The sequence below is a fragment of the Rhinatrema bivittatum genome, chromosome 5 (assembly GCF_901001135.1).
Source record: "Rhinatrema bivittatum chromosome 5, aRhiBiv1.1, whole genome shotgun sequence".
NCBI lineage: Eukaryota > Metazoa > Chordata > Amphibia > Gymnophiona > Rhinatrematidae > Rhinatrema > Rhinatrema bivittatum.
In genome coordinates, this window is record NC_042619.1 from 177701523 (window position 1) to 177722045 (window position 20523).

The window sequence follows — 20523 nt, forward strand, 5'->3', positions numbered from 1 at the left end:
TATTAGTAAAAAATTGTAACCTATCATTAAAATCATCAGATGTACCTGAAGATTGGAAGATGGCCAGTGTAATCCTGATATTTAAAAAGGGATCCAGGGTGATCTGGGAAACTATAGACCGGTGAGCCTGATTTCAGTGCCAGGAAATATTATAGAAACTGTTATAAAGAATAAAATCACAAAACACTTAGATAAACCTGGTTTCATAGACATAGCCAGCATGGACAAATCTACATTTTTTTTTGAAGGGGTTAATAAACATGTGGATAAAGGTGAACCGGTAGATGTAGTATACTTGGATTTTCAGAAGGCGTTTGACAAAGTCCCTCATGAGAGGCTTCTAAGAAAACTAAAAGTATATGGGATAAGAGGCGATGTCATTTTGTGGATTGCAAGTTGGTTAAAAGACAGGAAACAGAGAATAGGATTAAATTGTCTGCTTTCACAGTGAAAAAAGGTAAACAGTGAAGTGCCTCAGGCATCTGATCTTGGACCGGTGTTTTTTAATATATTTATAAATGATCTGGAAAGGGGTACAGTGGGTGAGGTGATCAAATTTACGGATGACACAATTATTCAGAGTAGTTAAATCTCAAGCGGATTGTGAAAAATTGCAGGAGGACCTTGTGAGACTGGAAGATTGGGCTTCCAAATGGCAGATGAAATTTAATGTGGATAAGTGTAAAGTGATGCATGTAGGGAAAAATAACCCTCGCTGTAGTTACACGATGTTAGGAGTTACCACCCAGGAAAGAGATCTAGGTGTCATATTGGATAATACATGGAAATTGTTGGCCCAGTGTTCTGTGGCGATCAAAAAAGCAAATAGAATGTAGGGAATGGAAAATAAAAGGATGGATATCATAATGCCTCTATTGCTCCATGGTGAGACTGCACCTTGAATACTGTGTGCAGTTCTGGTCACCGCATCTCAAAAAGGTTATAGCTGTGCTGGAGAAAGTGCAGAGAAGGGCGACCAAAATGATAAGGGACATGGAATGGCTGCCCTATGAGGAAAGGCTAAAGACGATAGGGCTGTTCAGTTTGGATAAGAGACAATTGAGAGGGAATATGGTAGAAGTCTATAAAATCATGAAAAGACTTGAACAAGTTAATGTAAATTGGTTATTGGATATTTCCCATGCATCTTTAATTTTTGACCTAGCCGTGGCTCTAATAACCATCAGCAGCCTCTGCTGTAAACAGAGGAAAGCAGGAGAAAGCTGAGTGAGGACAGTGGTGATGAGTATTTCCCACCACTGCCACGTGCTCTGCCACTGCAGGACAAGCAGAGAAGAGAAGAGAGCTGCAACAAAAAACTGAGCAGCACGATCTGGTTAAGGGGAATGGCAGCCTAGCGGGGGAGAGAAGACCTCTAGAGACCCAGGGGAGGACCCCTAGGAATCCTGCTAGATCAGAGGTAGGGAAAGGGGAATGGCTAGATGGCCACCATGGTCCAGGGGAGAGGATGGGGAGAGATGACCGCCAGTGATGAGGGAGAAAGAGAAGAGCATGAAGTGTAGAAGGGACATTAAACTCGAACGTTTAGGGGAACACACAAGAGAAATGGCAGTGTCATAAGCTGCCTTCCCTTCAAAAAAGCAGGCTTAAGGGGGGGAGGGCAGTTTTCGGGGAGAGTAATTTTCAAAACGTTAAGTGGATAAACATCCGCTTTCCCACCGAAAAAGGGCCCTTTAAAAATCGCCACTCATTCACCACCAAGGGCAAAAGTATCCGAGCTGAACAGTATGATTACTTTTACCTGTGAGATAAAAGGTGCAGGGTTAGGTTGGGGAGGGAAAGTACATGCAGGGATTTAATTTTGAAATCCTCATGCGTACCTTCACATACACACACACGTTGCACCTGCTTCAAAGCAGGTTCAAAATACTCAGGTGCAAGCTATCCACTCCCCGCACCACCAGCGCATGTTTGCGAAGGAAACTCGGTGGGGATTTTCCCTTTGCAAATGAGCTTGCAGGCCCGCTGGTATCAGTATGGACTTCTGCCAGCTTACACCATTTCACCGGTCTGAAACCTTTGTGAGCTGAGACAACGTGCAAACTTTTCTCATTTGCAGCTGGAGTGGACAGTGGAAGCTGTTGCTGGCCCTGACCTGCAGCTCTGAGGGCAATTTATAAATAGGTTTGAACATTGCCCTCCCTATATATTCAGCTAGATCAGCAAGCATTATTTAGTATTAAGTGTTATACACTGGTAATTCTGGAGTGCGTATCAGTATTTCTTTTGTTATGGGATATGACTTCATGCAAAAATGAAAGAAAAGTGTGGGTGTCCATGAAATTTGTCTTTTTAGAGGCTAAAAGAGAGTCCATGCTCCCAGAAAGGTTGGGAACCTCTGCCCTAGAGGAAACACGAATGCACAAATCCCCACTGTCTGTAAGAGAGAAGTCTGGGTATGCATGCAGGTTCACGTACATGGAGGGAAGGGACACAAGGTCTCCAACGCCATCCTGATGCCATGCTTGATAGGGAGGGGGGGAACCTCAGATTTCAATCTTGTGAGCTTCAGACACCCCAGGCGCACAGCCCCTCACGCTGCCCCACCTTGTGACAGGGAGAAATCCACCAGTCACCACAATCGCAGATCCGTTTCTCAACTTTGGTTATTCTGACCAAATAATCTTGCTAAATTAAGTAAAACATGTGTTATCAATCCTGGAGCACTGTCTCGCAAAACCACAGCTGCGGATTTGCAGGGAAAGGGCTGAAGGTAAGGATCGTCCCCTGGTTGCCAGAGGTACATCCCAGTTCTGTACACACACTCACTGCTCCATGTGGAGTCTGGGCTGACTTTGTTCTCTCGGTTTGCCAAGCTTTGTTGTCCAGGTCCAAAATGAGTGTGTGTGTGTGTGTGTGTGTGTGTCAACAGAAAACAGAAAGTGCTGCAGGCACAGCTTCCTTTGAACAGCTGGCAGGCAAGCTGAAACTTCACCTGAAGGCAATCTCCTTCCTGAGCACACACAAACATATTTTATTCTGAAACGGCCCTATTTAAGACCACAGTTAGGTCTCTTGCACAGCTCTTAATTGTGTTAGAGGGAGAGATGGGGGTCTCTGAAAGGATGCAGGTGTATGTGATGTGGGCCGGGGGATGTGTGGATATGACTTGGAAAGTATGGGGGAAGGGGGCTTGGAAGGCACCTTTCGGCACCATATTTCATCAGTTGTTTCAGTTATTTTTCCCTGTCAGTCTACCTATTGTGTTCCATGCCAAACTCCTGGAAAGATGAGATTTTTGGAATGAGGTACTGCTTAACATGATGCAGGTTAATTCCTTACTGTTTCTTTTTCTTTCTCTTCAGTATTCCTACTGCCTCCCCCATCTCTCTGCAAAGCAGCTCAGCTCTGTGTCTCTGGCATTAAAATTTGTAACTCCTGGTGGGGGAGAAAAACTCCATGGGGCAAAATAGGAATGCAATTCTTACTGGTGCAGGAACAACAAGCAAGCTTCCGCTGTCCAAATAGATCCCTAGATGCATCAAGCTTGATGGTTTGTCGCAGAAGGGGGTCCCTTTATTCCAGTGGGGGGGGGGGGGGTTAACTGTGATAGTGAGGCCCCTGTCTGAAAAAAATTGCGCTCTATGGTGCATTCTTTTGTCTCGTGGCCAAACACCACAGGGCAAAAGAAGGCTCCTAACGGCCCGTTAAGGCAATAGTGGTCCCAAACTCAAAGGACCGGCATCTTCTTAAAGGGCCGCTGCTCCCCCCCACCAAAATAAATGTTGCAGGCACATGGGGAAGTTGAGTGGAGGTCAGTGCTGATCCCTGGCTCAATCTGGGGCTGCTACTTGAAGCAGCCCCCAAAGTTAAATAAGATAAATATAGAGCCTTCGTGGCGATAGCCCTAGCCCCTCAAGTCCCATTAGAAGATTTAATGACCCTGCCCCAACCCCACCTTGCCCCAAGGATCACAAGAAGAAACAATGTTCTGGCCCACAAGCAGAATTTGGATCTCTGCCGTCACCCCTACCCCTCTCAAGTCCCACAAGAAATATTTGGGACAAAATCAAGTCGGTGTCATTTTGGAAATTGGCGCTGACCAGGCTGGGTGCGAGGGAGTGTCCTTGCCCTGACGCGGGACCCTCTACCCATTTTCAAGGTTCAAGGGGTGCAGGAGGGGGGGTTGGGGGTGGGAACCAAGACCCAAATTCTTGTGTGGGGTGGGATCTGGGACAATATTTCTTCTTATAGGACTTGGGGAGGATGGAGGGGCCAGGGCTGGGACCCAGATTCTTGTTGGGGATGGGTGTGAGCTCCTGTCTTCCACTCTGCTCTGCGTGAAACATCATCACATAGTCCAGGAAGCAGAAAACGCTCATGTCAACACAATCTGCACAGCTATGTATTCATCTCCAGATTGCAAGCTTCCCTGCCTGGGCCTTTATCCTTAATTGGAAGAATGGAGGAGAATACCACCTGTGTATCTGCTTTACTCTCTTTCCCAGAGTCATGAAGTCATTTTTGATATGATCTGTGGTACCTAGTAGTATCTTTTGTGTTAATATGGATGAGCAGTGTCCATTAGTAGTCGGTAGACTTGAAGATTTTTGGCAATCTCTCCATAATGTCTTGAATTTTGGCACCTAGCAGACAGCACACTTCTTGAGATAACAAGCCTGGTCAGCAAATGGATACCTCTCTGCCCTCAGAAATCAGTCCTAGGTACAGTGATTGTTGAGCCCACAACTTTGGGTTTGCATGTTTTAATTCCTCTTCTTCTTGGGATGGTTTTTCCTTCTCTGTTTCCAGGGCTGCATACTGTCCTTCAACTTGAGGAAAATTGGCTTCTTGGTATAGGGTCTAGTAGTTGTGGTAATCTGGGTCCAGCTATCATCTTGTAGTCCAGTTTCACCTTCCCCTCTGCTTGAGCTTTCCATCTTTGATATCTCGATAAGTCCAAATGCTTTTCAGACTTTCTGCCTCTTTGAATTCTGCCACCTATTTCCTAAAGTAGTCGATCTGATAACATCTTTCACACTAAATAAGTTCCTCACTGTGGATCAGGACATCTATCTGGACAACAGTAGAAGTGGTAACAGCAGTGACAGCTTTGGTGATACGATGTTGCCTGGCCATCCTTTAATTGTTGGGAGCTTCTGGTACCTGTTGAAAGAAATAAAGAGCTCCCAAATCCCTACCTTTTTATCAATTGTCCTACAAGTAAATTAGCTAGCCTGTGGAGTCTAATTTCCACCTTCACACTCGGAATCCCTGCTTATGGTCCTGTTTGCTTGCTCATTTGGGAGTAGATTTTTTTAAAAAGTGCGATCGCGTACTTTTGTTCGCGCAGCAGGCGCAAACAAAAGTACGCTGGATTTTATAAGATACGCGCCTAGCCGCACGTATCTTATAAAATCCTGGATCGGCGCGCGCAAGGCTGCTGATTTTGGGCAGCCTGCGCGCGCTGAGCCGCGCAGCCTGCCTCCGTTCCCTTCCCCTACCTAACCCACCCCCCTCCCGGCCCTATCTAAACCTCCCCCTTACCTTTGTCCTTCGATTTACGCCTGCTAGAAGCAGACGTAAATCTACACGCGCCAGCGGACTGCTTGCGCGCCGTCATCCGACCCAGGAGCTGGTCCAGAGGCCTGGACCATGCTTTCGGGCCAGCGCCACGCCCCGGTCCCGCCCCCGAAACGCTGCGTCATTCGGCCACGCCCCCGACATGCCCCCGACACGCTCCCTTAAAAAACCCCGGGACTTACGCGCATCCCGGGGCTCTGCACGCGCTGGCGGCCTATGCAAAATAGGCGCGCCGGCACGCGAGGGCCCTGCTCGCGTAAATCCGGGCAGATTTACACGAGCAGGGCTTTTAAAATACGCCCGTTGATACTTGTTAGTATGAAGTTTATTATCGTATTCTTTCAGACTACAAAGTATATTTGTAATCTTTAAGATATGTAATTTTGTTCTGCTTCCCTTGTAGACTGTTGTTGCTGAGGGTACAAAAATAAACCAGAGCAACTAGAAATTATCACAAAGATCAGACATGATGCTACCAATCATGCTCACAAAATAATGTACTTAATTTGTTATATTTGTAGAAGCTGCAAAATGACCTCAATCACTTACTGTCCTTCTTTCTGGCTACAAAGCAGTTCTTTTTCTAAAACTGGTGACTGGTAATTTATCTTAATCTATGATCTTAATCTGTTTTCCTATGACGTCTCATAGACCAACTATTTCTTATCCTTTTGGTTTATTTATTTATTTATTTATTTATTTAGTGCTTTTATATACCGACATTCATGATACAGATCATATCATATCGGTTTACATGGAACATAGGGAAATAACATTAACATAACCAAGAATAAACAAAAATTACAATAAAACAGGGGTACTCAAACTGGGAATAAGAGGAGCCAATGGCAGAGGAATTCTGAACTAAACTATATCAATACAACAGTATTTACAAAAGCGGTAAGGGGAAGCGATGACTAGAGGACCTTGGAGTGAGCCTGTAGCTGGGGAGGTCCCAGATTAAGGGAAGGCTTGTTGGAATAGCCAAGTCTTCACTTTTTTTCTGAAAGTCAATAGACTGGGTTCTTGTCTAAGGTCAGAGGGCAAAGCATTCCAAATGTTAGGCGCCGCTGTCGAGAAGGCTCTCTTTGGTGGCTAAGTGGAGTGTGGATTTGGCTGGGGGGGGGGGGGGTGAAGCGATCCCCTGTAGGCTTCTCTGATCGGTCTTAGGGACGTGTGTAGAGTGGGTGGGTATTGGATATCGATGGGGGTTTGATTGTAAACTGATTTGTGAATGATGGTGAGACATTTGTGTAAGATTCTGAAGCTTATAGGAAGCCAATGCAGATTTTTTAGGATAGGTGTGATGTGGTCTCTTCTGTTGGCATTTGATAAGATTCTGGCTGCCGAGTTTTGCAGCATTTGAAGTGGTTTGGTGGAAGAGGCGGGAAGACCTAGTAGAATTGAATTGCAATAGTCTAATTTGGAAAAAATGATGGCTTGGAGTACTGATCTGAAGTCCTGGAAGTACAGAAGCGGTTTGAGTCTCTTTAGCACCTGAAGTTTGAAGAAGCAGTCCTTGGTTGTGTTGTTGATGAGCCTCTTTAGATTTAGCTGGTTATCAATTATAACGCCGAGATTTCTTGCTTGGCTGACCAGGGTGTTGGTGTAGGACAGGTGAAGATTGTCACTGAGGTTGGGAGAAATAAGGAGCAGTTCCGTCTTAGATGAGTTCAGCACTAGGTTTAGGTTCGTTAGGAGATGGTTGATGTCTTGAAGACAGTTGTCCCAGAATTTAAGTGTTTTTGAGAGGGATTCGGTTATCGGGATCAGGATTTGAACGTCATCTGCGTATAGATAGTAGAGATGTGAATCGTGTGATCGATCGTCTTAACGATTGATTTTGGCTGGGGGGGGGGAGGGAATCGGATCGTCGCGGTTTTATTTTTTTTTAAATCGTTTAAATCGGGGGAGGGCGGGAAAGCCGGCACACTAAAACAACCCTAAAACCCACCCCGACCCTTTAAAATAAATCCCCCACCCTCCCGAATCCCCCCAAAATGTCTTAAATTACCTGGGGTCCAGTGGCGGGGTCCCGGTGTGATCTTCCACTCTCGGGCCACGGGTGCATTAATAGAAATGGCGCCGGCGCTACCTTTGCCCTGTCATATGACAGGGCAAAGGTAGCGCCGGCGCCATTTTGGTTCCTGTCCCCCGACTTCACGAGCGCAGGAGATCGCTCCCAGACCCCCGCTGGACCCCCAGGGACTTTTGGCCAGCTTGGGGGGGCCTCCTGACCCCCACAAGACTTGCCAAAAGTCCAGCGGGGGTCTGGAAGCGACCTCCTGCACTCGAATCATATTTGCCGTATTGCAAAATGGTGCCGGCCATATGGCCATACGGCCAGCGCCATTTTGCAATACGGCAATATGGCCATACGGCCGGCGCCATTTTGTATTGCAATATGGCAAATATGATTCGAGTGCAGGAGGTCGCTTCCGGACAGGCAAAGGTAGCGCCGGCGCCATTTCTATTAACGCACCCGTGGCCCGAGAGTGGAAAATCACACCGGGACCCTGCCACTGGACCCCAGGTAATTTAAGACATTTTGGGGGGGGTTCGGGAGGGTGGGGAATTTATTTTAAAGGGTCGGGGTGGGTTTTAGGGTTGTTTTAGTGTGCCGGTTTTCCCGCCCTCCCCCTTCCCCCGATTTACAATTTTTGACGATAAATCGGGGGAATTCCTATTGTATATCGCCTCTAACGATTTTTGACGATTTAAAATATATCGGACGATATTTTAAATCGTCAAAAAACGATTCACATCCCTAGATAGTGTTTAAGTTTTAGCTTCGTAAGCAGCTGACAGAGGGGGAGAAGGTATATATTGAAGAGTGTGGGTGACAGGGAAGAGCCCTGAGGTACGCCTCTTGTGGAATTGATGCAAGGAGACTCTTTGTTATTGATTTTTACTTTGTATCCTCTGTTATTGAGGAAAGAGTCGAACCATTTGAATGCTGTTCCTGTTATCCCGATGTCTGTAAGTAGTTTGAGGAGGATGGAGTGATTCACTGTGTCAAATGCAGCTGAGATGTCAAGAAGTACAAGAAGTACAAGATGTCAAGAAGTACAAGAAGGTTGGGGTTAATTTTGCACATTTGTCTACAGTCACAAATTTGTATAGTTATACACAATTCTCCAAAACCTGTGGTAACTTTACTGCATGGGGTTTACCTGTGCAGCATGGCAGCTGCAACCCCAAAATGAAAATGAGGGGGAAACTTGCACAAAGTTGCAATTTTAACTCTAAGCTCTTTAGTGGGCAGATTGGATGGGCTTTTTTGGTCTTTCTTTACTGTCATTTTACTATGTTACTGCGTTACATCACCCACGTGTACTTCATCTGCCTCAGCTCCCCTGGGAAGGCCCCTCTTTGCTGCAGCTAAGTCTGGCGACCTTGTGAAAGTCAGTGGCTCGATTTAGCCACTGAGGTGAACGTAGTTTTCAGCCCCGGAACTTATTTTGGTAACTTCTTATGAAGGTAAATCCCTTCGAACATTGTGCTCCCCATGGAGAAAACTGAAGCCACAAGAAGTTCCCAATCAAAAAAAAAAAAAAAAAAGGAGGGTTCTAAAATAGCAGAAAAAAGAAGCAAGTCCTTCCAGTCAAATCAGGGTACACCTTAATGTTTGTTAAAAAGAAAAGAAGAAACAAACCATCCCATAGATATCGACAATGGTAAAGGTTCATACCAAGTTCAGAACAATGCATGAAGTTTTTGGTGGTCCATTTATCACCTACAAAATTGACGGGGGAAAAAAAAATCCCTGCTCATCCCTTACATATTTATATTTAATTTTAAATCAGAGCAGTATATTAAATGGAGTCGTTAAAATAATTCCCCTTTTATTTCTGATTTTATTGTCTTCTTGAAGAAAATGTAACTTTTAGTTTTTCAGAAGGAAAATGTGAGGCTTTTTTCCCCCCTCCTGAAGGAGAGCTTCCTTTGCAGAGTCTGGTTCTTCGGAAAACAAATCCACTGTTTGTTAGATAGGCTGAGTGATTTTGTTGAGCGGATGACACTGGTTATATCATTTTACTTTTAATACTTTGTCCATTTTGGACTGTAAATGTGCTTGACAAGAATATTTTTAAAAAGTTAAAACTTTTGTTACAGTAGAGAGCATCACGAAGGGAGACTCTGCCCTTGATCTATTAAACAGAGTGGTTCTTAGTTAGCTGGGTTATATATGACTGCACAGTTCTGTTCTTGTGGCCTTGCAGAGTATACGACAACATCCCGAGCTGATGTACACCAGCAGTTCTCGGAAAGGGCACTTGGCAATGTTCATTTCACTTCTTTCTGCTTTTCTGAATTCGTTTTTCCCTGGAAATTTTTCTGCATGGAATATGGTCTAATTTATACGACATCGCTAGCATCTGGATTCTCTGATGGGGAAAATCATGCGTGGGAGGGATCTCCATGAATGTAAATGGGACAATGACAAATCAAACAAGCAGGTCTTACTTTCAAAAGCCTAGTATACCATACTTGCAAAAATAGGTGCCATTTAAAAGTTAGTGTGCAAACACAGCCTTGTATGGGGCATTTTCAAACTGTGGCTTTGCACTGATTTTTGAAGTGAAAGTATGTGCGTTCTTTTTGCTTTGAAATTGGCCATGGGTAGTACAAAGTAAAAGCAGACATTTGCACCTTCTTGTGTGGGTGGGATTTTGCTGGAAAAGAACGCACATAGACTAGAAAATGTGATCTATGCGCATGCTTTGCCTCTCCCGGGAATGTTGCCTCTGAATGTGGCTACAAGTCGAGGCACTGGAGAACACTATTGAAGGAGGGAAATTTTCAGACAGCCGATTTGCGTGAGTAAAACTTTTTTTTTTCTTTAACCTGTGTAAATTGCTTCGAAAATAACCTTCTTTATTTCTAAAATATGTTTGATTTAGAGGACTGGGCTAAGATATGATTCAGAACAATTTTACTAACCCCTCCTATTGGATACCAGGATTCTGTTGCCTGATCTGGCTTTCCTGACGGATTTAGGATATGACATCCCACTAGGCACCTTTGGAGCAGATCGCCCCTCCCCTCCCCCTAGTGAGGGAGCAAAAGGTTTAAGGCACAGCCTGAAAGTTTCCTGTGGCAGCTCAAGGGTAGATTCTATGGCAAAAATTAGAAAATTCTCAGGCATAATAAACATTTTCATTGTTTTATTTTACATTATAAAAATAAGGAGGCCAATATTCAGAATATCTAACAGATAACTTATCTGGCTATGTTTAGCAGGATAAGTTATCCTGGATATTCAGTGGGATAAACATTCCACTGAATATCCCTGATTAAAGTTATTCATCTACTTTTAGCCGGATGTCATTTAAATCTAATTGGCTGTCTTTTGAATATCAGCAGTTAGGTTTAAGTTATTTGGCTGGTTAAGTGGTGCTGCTGTAATAAAAAAAAGAAAAATCTTTGCAGGCCCATCAGCCTGAATGACAGCCCCACCCCCATCCAAGCTGTAGGAAAAAGCCCTGTCAGGCTGAGCATTCCCCCCTCACCCCAAATCTCTCTAAAGGATTAAATAAATTAAAATCTTAAATGATCTGGCACCAGCCTGCTCCGCCCACTCGCCCATTTCCACATCTTTAATGTTAAAATACCCTCCTTGGGCTTCTCTCCCGCAAGCCTCCCTCCACCCTCCCTGTACCTTTAACTTGGGAATTCTTCAGCCTACGGACTCTCGGGCCTGGTGCTTTCTGCACTGCCATGGAAGTGTTTAGCTCACTATGGGTATCTGAAAATTGGACCTGTTTGTGACAATCAAGGACCAAATTCCCTACACTTGCTTTATTGCATTCAAGGACTTGTAAGTTTTGTTTGACCCATTAATGCACTTAAGGAAAATCAGAACCAAGTCCTTGCATGCAGTAGGGTAGAACCAGGACTGGATTAGCCTGGCCTTAATGCATGGAGCTAGGTGGCAGTCCTATCTGAAAGAATTGTTAAATCAAATACCGTATGGAACTACCACCCAAGTCCCTAAAGTGAGCGCAAAAAATCTTTTTGCAGTCCCAACAGTAAAATCGGTCCACCTTAGTACCGGAGACTGGGCTATCTCTGTAGTTGGCCCATTATTTTGGAATTCACTCCCAGACAAGATAAGTATACTCTCTTGTGTAAAATCTTTTAAAAGGTCACTGAAGACGCATCTTTTTAAGAGAGCCTTCCCAGAGATTGGCTGAATCTGCTTTCATAGCATATTGGAGCTGGGCCTGTATTATTTTAACCTTTTGTTTGTTTTAAGTATTGATGATTATGTATGTAAGATGTTCTTGTTTTTAGCAGATTATGTATGTTTCTGTTTGTAAACCGCTATGAAATTTGTATGTAGTATCTATGCAGTACATACATTTTTAATAAACTATACCAAACTAAATTAAACTATGGACTTTACTTTGTATAATTAAATTTCAGTTCCTTTTGGATATTTTCAAGAAAGAAAAGACAAGCAAATAACAATCTTTTTTGGCCAACAGTTGCTGTACTTTTAAACAATGCAATTTGCTTGTCATTCAGCTATAAGTCCTCACCTGTTAAGAAGAAAAAAATATTTTTCTGTATTGTTTCAGACAAGCTTAGAAGAAGCATGCCTAACTTAACCCGGATGCCAAGTATTAGTAACAGCAGTACACAAGTTCCTCCAGTAACGGTGCGGAATAGCCAGAGCTTTGATTCCAATCTGCATGGGGTTGGCAATGGATTATCCAGGCTGCAGTCCAGCAGTAAGTATTCTGTTCTCCCACTGGTCCACTGTTATTGGAACAATTGAGAACGATGATGTTTTTTTTTGGTCTAAGAATAAACGTGGGGGCAGTTCCATATTGATATTATATGACACAAAGATCTGATTTTACTTTTCTCTTCTCTAGAAAGTTTTCTTCCCTTCCATTCCTGTGAGTCTTCCAGTTCTGTAACATTTCTGACTCGAGCAAATGGCAAGATATCTGGAGCTATATATAACACAGGCACTCGGAAGCATATTTCCTGCCCCCACCCCACCAATCCAGGGCAATTGTAGTCTCTCGTATTCAAATCAAACCACCGGACACCAGTTTTGGAAAGTAAAGGCTGCAGCTTCATTTACTAAGACATGGTTCATGAGCCAAAACTGCAACTCAGACCTAATACACTTGCCACCCAGTGGCCACATCCCAGTGCACTAGGCCTTGACTCAAGGTCCTGCCACAGCCTAGCAGGAGCCCTTGTTGGGCACGGTGTCCTATCCACCCCAAATAGACCCCTTCCAATGCTGGGATCCTCGCCTTGCACCAGCAGCTTCACTACTCCCGGGGAGACCCTAACCTCCAAGTGCAGGGTTCCCCAAATAAAATGGGACAGATTTTATAAATCTGCGCAAACGCGGAATTTCAATAGATACGCGAGTAGCCGCGCGTATCCATTAAAATCCGGGGTCGGCGCGCGCAAGGTTGCCCAAAATTGACAACCTGCGAGCGCCGAGCCGCGCAGCCTTCCTCCGTACCCTCCGAGGTCACTCCGAAATCGGAGTGGCCTCGGAGGGAACTTTCCTTCGCCCTCCCCCCACCTTCCCCTCCTTTCCCCTACCTAACCCACCCACCCCCGGCCCTATCTAACCCCCCCCTACCTCTATCACGAAAGTTACGCCTGCTCAAAGCAGGCTTAACTTTGCGTGCGCCGAGCCGGCTGCCGTGCTCCATGTTCCGGTCCGGGGCCTGGTCCGGAGGCCGCAGCCATGCCCCCGGAACACCCCAGGGCCGAAACCACGCCCACGGCGCCGCCCCCGGATGACGCGCTGAACGCTTCACGCCCCCTCGACATGCGTCACGCCCCCCTCGACACGCCCCCTCGACACGCCCCCCTCGACACGCGCCGTAAGCCTATGCAACATAGGCTCGGCGCGCGCAGGGGGTGTTTGGGCCAGGTTTTCAGGGGGTATGCACGTATCGCTTTGAAAATCTGGCCCCCTATGTGTACTGGCTTGAGCAACCCACTACAGATGCAGGAGACTGTGGGCCCCATAAAGAAAGCTTGACTGCAAGTCTTACAAACCCGACATTACCTCTAAATCCTCATGAATATCATCATTAAACAAATTCATTCACATGTACAATAAATGAACAGCAGCTGGTTGAAACAAGCCTTCGTCTCCATCTAACCATGTGTGACATATCCACTTACCCACCTATGCTTGAATCCACAACCCAATTTGCCTATTCTCCTTTCTAATCCTGTTTTTTCCATTATGGCTCCCCACCCATTTTTGGTCTGGGAATAATGTCAGACTCTACCTGGTACCCATGTCATCATGGTAGCAAAGACCACCTGCACCACCCCAAGAGGTACTGATTAGTCCAAGTGCCCAGGTCATTGCTCTCAAGATGCATGGCTACTGTTTTTGACCAAATCCAAACCTCCAGTTGTCATCTGATGAGCAGCAATAGATGATCCCAGTGCATACTTTGCTGTCCTAGCCAGACTACCTCCACTGCATGCTGGTCCAACCACAAACGAGTTCCATAACGCCACGTCACTGCATGTTGCTTAGCCCAGTGCACAAAGAAATGGCCCACAATCCAGACCAGTCATCGATGCACCCCACACATAGCTGGATCTGCAAAGAGTTAAAAATAAACAAATAAATAAATAATCTATTGCCTCTGAGTGTGGGATCTAGGTGCACATACACAAAAGAAATCCCTTCTTCCAATGCCTAGTTCACTGGATTCAGCAGTGCAGGTCACTGCCCCAATCCTAAACAAATGTATTCCGAAATCCATCAGATCCACATCAGTAACTTTCAATGTCCTATTTTTTTTGTAGCATGGCCATCAATTGAAAATGAATCAGCAGATCACCATTCTTGTGCACCAAAACTGACAACCATCTGCTGGCCCCACTTTCATAAATTCCAATGTATTGTAAATCAGGCAAATCACTTCTGCTTGCCTTCCCTTCTGGTTGAGCTTAGAATGCTGAATCTTTATGCGCAATGTAAACTCTGATGCCCACATATGTTTTCTAAACAAACCAGAAACCTTAGCATTCAACCTAGAATTACCTATGAGCTCGCCCAGTCTGAAAGCTCTGAAGAAAAGCCGATATGGAACAACTGCACTTGAAACGCAAAAGTACATAAGCCTAACAATCAGGCCGATACAGTACAGTGCGCACTGTTAACCGGCATTTAGACACGCGTTTTTGACGCGCTAGCTTTACCCTTTATTCAGTAAGGGGAAATAGCGCGTCGAAAATGCGTGTCTAACCCCTCCGAGACTAATAGCGCCCACAACATGCAAATGCATATTGATCGCCCTATTAGTCATTCCCACGTGATACAGTAAGTAAAATGTGCAGCCAAGCCGCACATTTTACTTTAAGAAATTAAAGTAAAAACTGCTTTTCTGTGCAGCCTCTAACTTAATATCATGGCGATATTAAGTCGGAGGTTCCAAAAGTTAAAAAAAGTAAAAAATAAAAAAAAAAAATTTAAAATGGGCCCGCGGCTCGCGGGTTGAAAACCGGATGCTCAATTTTACTGGTGTCCGGTTTCTGAACCCGTGGCTGTCAGCGCGCTCAAGAACTGACGCCGGCAAAATTGAGCTTCAGCTGTCAAACCCGCTGACAGCTGCCGCTCCTGTCAAAAAGACAGGACAATGACCTGTGCGCGCCGGGAGAGCGGGCGCTTGCCCGCTGTCCCGCGAACTTTACTGTATCGGTCTGAATGCCAACAGATATGCTGAAGAATGGCATGAGTAATTGGCTTACCAGTGCTACACCCTGATCCCACGCTCAACCACCCAACACCCACTTCACTGCAAAACTATTTACCAGGCTCCCGTCAACCATGAATCTTTGTTTAAAAAAAAGAGGAAAAATTTGCAATAGATGTTACCCACCACCTGTGTTACCCCTAATTATTTAGCTTTTGCAATAAACCCTAACAGCATTTCATCTCACTCCGCCAGCTGCCCACTCCGTCGCCTCTAAATACCTGGCTACTCTGTTAAAACCCAGACATATACGGCTTACGTACCAGCAGTCATGGACTGCAATAGCTTCCAAGCTGCTGGACTCCTAACTGCCAAAGTTAGTGTGGATCAGTTTCCATCTACTGCAGCTCTGGAGCCAGTTTCTGGAACATGGACCACTCGAAACGAGAGAATGCATTAGCAATACAATCATTCAACCTCTGGACATGCCTTGCTCTTGCAGTAACACTGAGCCAGCATACGCTGCAAAATGAACTCGCGTAACAATTCCGTCACTTACAAACATTTTGCAGAATGCTGATTGATCATTTCAGCCATACCTGCATTGTCACACCAAAAGATTACTCTCTTATTATGCAGTTTATCCCGCAGACTTTCATCACCACCAAAAGGAACAATTCCAAAAAGTAATGCTTTTAGCAATCCTTATCTGCACCCAAGCCACACACCATGCTTCTTTGAAATAAGCACTGAATCCAACCCCCACTGTGGCATCTGTAAAAAGTTTAAAATCTGCATTAGACACTTGGAGGTCCATATTCAGAAGTATTTAGCCGGATAAATCAGAAGTTATACAGCTAAATTAATATTTGAGCACTTATCCGGCTAAATACTAGCCAGATAAATTATCTAGCAAAAATTTGGCCTTATAAGTTCGGGGCGTTCCAGGTGTGTGACTGGGAGGAGCTGAGTTAGCTGCTAAGTCTGGTCATCCCGTAGACCTGTCCTAAAGTTAGCCAGATAGACTTACCTGGCTAACTTTAGGTTAGCTGTGTATATTCAGCAGCATGCCCACGCCGCTGAGCATACAGGATAAGTTAGCCAGATAGTTTTATCCGGCCCACTAGCTGAGCGGCACAACAGCTGAATATGAATCCTTGGGTCTTCCTGCTACCACAACATACCTTTAAACTAATCTAGAAACCCACCAAATATCCAGATCCTCTTTTTATCTGCCGCATCACCCTAATAAAGTGCCTCCTGGATCTCACGCCTAATGTGGATGCCACCAACCTCCAAACAAAGGCCCTCCTCGCGGTATTGGCTGACAAGCAAAATTCAGACTGCACATCTCACACTGTTACCTTCCTAATCCCTCTCACCCGCCGAATGAACAGTTGAAGTGGATGAAGCTTACTGACCGGTAACCTTGAACATGACGCTGTACCTAGAACAGAGCCCAAAAAACTCAAAGAATCAGTGGGAGCCTCTACTTTCAACCAGTGAGGAAATGTATTAAACATTTCAAAATAAGCGCAAGATATTGAAGAACCCATAGGGATGACCTTATCAAAATAAAATTCCCCACTGAATGTAAAGCCTAGAAGTGAAAAACTGTCCGGATGTACCGGCAGGTGTCGGACAGCTGACTTCACATCTGTCTTGGCCAGCTATGCGCTGGAGCCTGCCTTTCTAATCATCTCCGCCACTGAATCAAATGAAGTGTAATGAACTGTGCACAACTCCCCAGAACAAAAGCCATTAATTGACGCTCCTTCTGGATACAAGTTTAAATTAACCTAAACTTGACTCCTTTTTTGGGAGGAATTACAAAGGCGATTGGAAATTGACGAGTCCCATCTTCTCCCTAATGATGATGAGCATGCACTGCTTTTTCTCTTTCCCCTACCTTTTATTACTTCTGCTCCTTGACGTTTCGTGATCCCCTTGACATTACTCTACCCTTTGTGCCATCCCCAACCCCCCATGTGATCCCCCCTGTCACCACCACCGGCGGCAGAATCCTTTCCTCCACAGCTGTATTTGCTCTCATTTCTGGCTGCTTGAAACACACTGCCTAGGCCTCTGCAGCTGCATGGGAGATTAACTGGAAGACTGTCCCTCGGTACATGGTGCTCCGCCTCGCTCTGCCCTCCCAGGCTGCTGCACCAGTCTCTGTATGAGGAAGAAAAGGAAAAGACCCTTGATTCCCCCTCACCCCACACCACCACCACCACTGTTTCCACCTCCGAACCCTGCACAGTGGCTACTCAAGCATTGACCACCTCTCGGACTGGGAAAAGCCCTCATCTCCTGCCCAACGTGCAGCCTTCCCTTTTTACGGCAGCTGCAAAATGCCAACCTGCAAGAAGCATACTTCCCAAATTCGCTTTAAAAAGGGTAAGAAATCACCCAGTGCCAGACTTGCACCCGTACAGGTTAGCAGAGAACCCCCTATCATGCCCCCTCACCACCACCACCACTGCCAAATCTTTTTTTCCTGCCCCTTCCGGTACAACATATGGTATAGCTCCACCCCCCCCTTCCCCCTTGAGTACCTCCTCAGCATGCTTGAGGGAAGAGGCACCCTGATCTGCTGCCACTTCTGCTAAACACGCTTGTAGACAGCTGCAGATGCCATCTGAGCGGCACTGCTCCTTTCTCCATCCCTTACGACCCTGCTCCACCTCCGAATGTCGGAGAGGCTAGAGATTTGTCATCCCTTCCATGGGAGCACTTGCACTGAGTAGCTTAAACAGGCTAGGAAACCTGGGACATGGCCACCTGCCTGCGCCCTGACTGCCTTTATGGGCTTACGCTCTTCTGCAAAGCAGAGGCCCATCCTGCCCTGGAACCACTCCTGCCCCCAGCGTCTGCCCCTCCACATTCAAAGGGAAGTGAGGGTGCAGCGCACCGCGTGTCGCCGCGATCAAGGCCGCCTTCGCTTTGTGCGCCGGCTCCTTCCTCCACTCCAGTCCTCTCCGCCGGCTTCCTGGATCTCTGATCGACAACTGCTGTTTCTGTCTGCTGCATCCTGTTCCAGGCTCCTGGCCTCAACCTGCTCTAGCCAGCATTCTCCACATACCGGACAACCACGCACATGCCCAGCCACGGGAGGGAGGAAAAGGAGGCGATGTAGCAGGGCGTGCCCCCTTTTAACCTCTATGGTCAGGACGCCCCTACCCACTGTAACATTCTGATCAGTGGCCTGCAGAGGCATGCTTGCTTTTTTCAAACTTCTGGCATAGGAGCAAAGCGAAAGGGAGAGGATGAGAGGCAGCAGCTCAGAAATCCCAACCCTCTCCCCCCCCAAGGCGTCACAGGATCAACATGGCCCCCAGGGTCATGTTAAGTCCAGTAGCTAATCTGAACCAGTTAGCCTCTTCCATTTATCCTCCAGTATTTATTTTATTTTTTTCTTGTTGGAAAAGGAATAGTTGAGCCAGCTTGAGGGAATATTTGAATCTGTGGAGATTCTACTTCAGTAATTTTTTTTTAAACTCACTTCTGAATATAAAACGTTGGTCCCTATTGACTTTTACCTAGTCATGCCCGTGCTGTGCACATGTTCTCTGTACCGAAGGCCAGGCAGACCTAATTCTGACCTTTCCTGGTCATATTAAAGGCCACTTTTAAAAACCACATACCCTTACCCAAGACGACTGCCATTGTGCCCCAAAGATTTAAAATATCCCATTGATGCATTCAGTAATTGTGGTCATACTTATTTCAGTACTTTTTTTTTTTTTTAATGTAAACCTGAAACTCCAGCTGTAAAGATACTTGAATAGTCACCCTTGCAGGTTTGAATGAAGTTACTGGATGCTGTGCTTCTCCCGTTAGTGAAAGCACCACAGAAGGAAGGAGGTGGCACAGAGTAACAGCAAAGGACTGGTTTCATATTAAAAGTATATTTGCAGTCAAAAATATGTGGGAAGGGTAAGCAAAGGCCCTATCCATCCAGCAGCTTGTAAACTTAGAAATGAACACATCTAACTACCCCTTTCACCCCAAATCAGGATATTGCAAACAGTTCTGACAAATAGCTTTTCTTAGAGTTGGGCAGATAATAGTTATAGCCTACATTTTGGAAAAGGCAGTGTAGAGGCCTTGAATATCTTAGTAAAGCTAAATAAACCCCTTGCATGTATTGTTTTCACACAGGTACCTCCTCTCCAGCCCATGATAGTTTAGGATAATATGTGGTGGGTTGGGCCGTTTTATCCAGTGGGCTGTAGAATTCTTGACTCCTTGTGCATTAATTTTCATCCTCTGTTACTGTCTATAAGTGGTGGCTGGCAAAAAAAAAAAAAATTGATGTGGGTGGTTCTATGATTGTGTGTAATTTGTAATTTTTTACCGGGTCGTTTCCTCCTCCTCCTTCTCTGTTTCAGCTATCGGTTCAGTCGGAACCAGGGCTGGGATCTGACACATTGGGCGTTGGTTAGCAATTACATGTGGATTCCAATCCCCTCCCGTATTACATCCTCTTCCAACTTAACTTTAGTTTGCTCATTTCAGGAGCAGTCCTTGTACAATGAGTGCAACTCCCTCCCTGCTCCCGCTGCCTCTACTGGCAGCCACTCCCCTTCCTCCCTCAGCAGCCACCAGTCCTTCCAGATCATTAAATTTCCTAGAGTACAGGGAAGACATTTATTTCTATGTGAAACCTTTTATAGGAGGTCGTTTCTTTACTATGTCTATGCACTGCTTAATCTGCGAATGACTTCAGGTCTGCAAGAAGTAACAAAGGTTTATAAGGTTTATTGGTACTTATATACCGTTGTCTTGGCATAGCCTTCACAGCGATTAACATAGTAATAAAATACAATAAAAGAAAATTACAAACGATAATAATAATAAGAGATAAAATTTAACAAGTAAAAATAGAAGATATCCTAATAAAATAATGTCAGAAGCCATAAATATTAAACCAATAAATACTAAAAGACATAAAACATGCTTTAAGTATTAAGGTTAATAAAAAGTCAAAGCCACCTGTGATTGTACAGATAACATTACCAGAATATTTAGAGCAGATACTATTAAATGCTATGTTGCACCTTAAAAAAAAAAGATCCCTAATGTTTTGCAATTAGCAGATAATAGCTCTAAAACACTGGGTTATTGCTCACCAAATCTTATAAATTATGTTGATTCCCATTTTAAGTCATTTAGAGAACCAGAAGCTGCCTGCTAGGTTCTGAGATGTTAATATGTATTTATCTCTTTAGTCATGGCTACTGCTGTTAAAGTTGGCATTAGAAAGTGACTC

General features: G+C 45.1%; 1 protein-coding gene across 3 annotated transcripts in view; it reads left to right on the top strand.

Moving 5' to 3' along the window:
* SLAIN1 (SLAIN motif family member 1) overlaps positions 1-20523 on the top strand; it is a 120415-nt gene that overhangs the window by 89809 nt on the left and 10083 nt on the right. For all 3 annotated transcript variants that reach the window (XM_029603040.1, XM_029603039.1, XM_029603041.1), the window contains one exon: positions 12129-12281. In XM_029603040.1, the coding sequence (XP_029458900.1) occupies positions 12129-12281 (153 nt within the window). The remainder of the gene's footprint in view (positions 1-12128; positions 12282-20523) is intronic.